This window comes from Lygodium microphyllum, unplaced genomic scaffold (genome assembly GCF_053477565.2).
Source record: "Lygodium microphyllum isolate KBCC unplaced genomic scaffold, Lygodium_microphyllum_v1.1.10 scaffold_32, whole genome shotgun sequence".
NCBI classification, from domain to species: domain Eukaryota; kingdom Viridiplantae; phylum Streptophyta; class Polypodiopsida; order Schizaeales; family Lygodiaceae; genus Lygodium; species Lygodium microphyllum.
In genome coordinates, this window is record NW_028229515.1 from 6,559,018 (window position 1) to 6,562,056 (window position 3,039).

The 3,039-nt window shown below is 44.6% G+C and overlaps 1 protein-coding gene across 1 annotated transcript; it reads right to left on the minus strand.

Moving 5' to 3' along the window:
• Positions 1–979: 979 nt before the first annotated feature.
• LOC148009247 (uncharacterized) lies at positions 980–2,176 on the minus strand. Its single transcript, XM_087673682.1, has one exon. It carries the CDS (start codon positions 2,081–2,083, stop codon positions 1,445–1,447), a length of 639 nt encoding a protein of 212 aa, XP_087529808.1. The 5' UTR covers positions 2,084–2,176; the 3' UTR covers positions 980–1,444.
• Between the last annotated feature and the right edge of the window lie 863 nt (positions 2,177–3,039).

Sequence of the window (3,039 nt, forward strand, 5' to 3'; positions counted from 1 at the left end):
TCAATGGTACTTTAGATTCCTTTCTACCTGGGACAAATACTGTCTAATACAGCAGTTTGGATGGGGGGAGAGAGCCCCTTCATTTAAGACAGAAGATGGGACGTGTGCTAAATGTGATTCTGAAATTGAGTTCATTTCTGATCTTTTTATAAACTGCAAAATAAAGAAGTTTGATTTTCCTTCAAGACATAATTGTAAATTCCACCCCATTAAACACAACTGGAAGGAGCTGATTCTCAGCAAGTCCTTTGGTCTCCTTAGTGCAGTTCAAAACTGGATTAAGTACATCTACATTTCTTTCTAATATGATAAATGGTCTACACCCAGCAGTGCATGTGCCTGTCTGTGCTGTTGGCAGGTTTAGATTAGCAAGAATGAACTTAAGTTTTACTAATATTCTGGTTCATGCTAGATCTGGACTGGAATGGGCTAATTCGCCTGAGGTGGATGTTCAGCAAACAAGAACTAGAGAATACCTTGAAGGTTTACAAGATGGATGGCAAAAAGACTTGAGGCAAAGTGACTCTCTGGTGATTCAAGATGATGCAGAAAAGAGGAGATTCAAGCTTGACATAGTTCAAACACTCACCATTCTCAAGAATGCAGCTCAAACACTTATCACTCTCAAGAATGCTTGCACATCCTAGTAAAGAAGTGAGATCTCTTCTGGTGAATTTCCCAATGTGCAAGGCCTATTGGCACTGGTCTTTTTGGAAGGAACTCACTGTTCCTACTGTAGACACTGAATGACAGTTCATAACACCCTGTTGCTGTAGATACACAGCTGCTAAGAAAAATTTGCATGGTACACATGTTCCTAATCCAAAGATCTATAAAATATGTCAACACAGAACTAGCATACATGGGAGTTCAAGATGTACATGATACCACGCAGAAAACATGTAGTGCACTGTTTCCTGCAAATCTCCAACTAAGAACTAAAATTTCAGCTGGAGGTTATGTCATTTGCAATTCCAGGAGCTCCAAAGAAAACTCAGTTGCATTTAAAACGTACAAGTGTGCTCTAGAGACCTGAAAGGTCAGCAATGCCATGAATATCGGGCTGGCCTCAAAGGGCATGCCACCAAAAGAGGATAGCCTTCATTCAGAAAATACATATATGATATTGGAGACCTCAAGATCGAATAATAAAAGGAATACCGGGCTAGTGTCCACCTGTTACTGACAATAGCTTTCGTTCCCTCCAAGTCTTACCAGGACACGGATGCTTTTGTCTCAAACCCTTGGCTTCACAGTTAAACCAATGGTAGAACTTAAACAAAGTCTCCACCTGTGTTAGCAGCTTCATGGATGAAAATTTCTCCTGTGCTGGCAGCATTGATAGATGCGATGCATCCTAACAGAATTATTCAAAGGTAACTCATCTCTGCTATTCAAAAATGCATCCGGTCACCAGTAAGCTTCCCCATTGCACAAGGGATGCCTATGGCCTCAGCCTTGACAGGCCTGCCCTGGCCTCATCTGACTCAGGATTAAGGGCAAAAGCCTTCTCATAAGCCTTCTCAGCCTCCGGATACATGCCCCTCTTCTCATAGCACAGGGCAAGCATGCAGAGGATAGTAGGGTTATCAGGATTTATCTGCAAGGACTGCTGAAGGTCCTCAGAGGCGGCCTCAAAGTTGCGGCGCTTACCTTTGGCAGTTGAGATGAGGAGGCCGGCGCGCTTCATCAGGGCATCGGCCTTCTCAGAAGCAGAAAGGCTCGCAACTCCGGGCGGGGAGAGGGCAGTGTCCATGGATTGGAGGGCAGCAGGGAGCAGGTTCTGCTGCTCCAGCGCCAGGGATTTGAGGACGTGGCAGGCGGCATCGTGCGGATCAAGGGCGATGGCCTTGTCAGCCTCGGCAGCGGCGTCGCGGGCCAGGGATCGGGAGAGGGATGGCTTGCCGGCAGTGCGGGAGCGGGCGAGGAGCTGCGCTCCGGTGACGAAGTGGTGGCGCGCCTGCGCTTTCTTCCTCCCGCGGGCTCTGGAAGGGGCCAGCAGCCTCTTGGCGAAGGCCTGCACGATCCATACCAGGCACAGTCCTACCACAAGGGTGAACCCTTGCAGCAGGGTGCTCTCCATGCCTCCCCCCTCTCTCTCTCTCTCTCTCTAAGACTTTGTGACGGACAGACTTCCACCAGGTTCCTGAGCTTCACAAGGCCCGTGCCCCATTGACCAGCGACTCACCTTCTCTAGACTTTGACTTGCGAGTCTAGTGGACTGAGACAGTAGGGAGCTGTTCTCATGCGAGCGTTTCCTCAAAACCGTTCCCAATGGCCCCAACCAAAAACCAGAAACCCTCCCAAGTCACGTGGAATGGTTTTTGTTTTTTGGTTTTAAAAAAACTCTTCCCCTTTGAGAACACAACTTGCCTGGTTTTTTAAATTAGAAGCTACTACTTATTTTAGAAAGTGTCTCAAATTAAAACCTTGGTCTTTCTTTCTTTTTGGATTTAGGTCCCATCACTCACCAAGAAAGAGGCACAAACTTGGTACTTTTCAGTTTTTTTTAAAATTGATAGTATTTAGAAAACATGTGCTGCGAACAAAATATGTTCCTTGGATACCACCAGAAAGTTGGTTTCCGAGATAACCCCTAACAAGAACAACTCCTAGATTTCTCGAATAAAATTTAAAAAAAAATCAAAATTTAACATACTACCAGCCCCCTTACCATTCCCTTCTTCCTATCACTTGAGGTTGTGCATTCGATGGTAGGTTTAGAGAGCATTTTTACATAGGATAAATGGGGTAGATTAATGTGATTAAAGCTTAAGGAACTATACACATCTAAAGGATTCCCTTCTAAATCCTTACAAAGGAAACTTCATATAGCTTTTAACAAGTTGTATAGCTAAACTTACTACATCCCTTAACAAGTCATATAGCTAAACTTCCATAACCACAAAAGAGAACTATGGTTCAAAGAGACCATAAAGGGCCTTATAACTTAACTGCCTAAATTTAGGAGAATTAAGGACTCCCAAGGGGAAAATCAAATTCAATTTAAGATGTCAAAGTAATCCAAAGGGTGAATTC

Excerpts from the sequence above, each read along its gene's own strand:
- LOC148009247 (XM_087673682.1), bottom strand. The coding sequence starts at position 2,083 with ATGGAGAGCACCCTGCTGCAAGGGTTCACCCTTGTGGTAGGACTGTGC.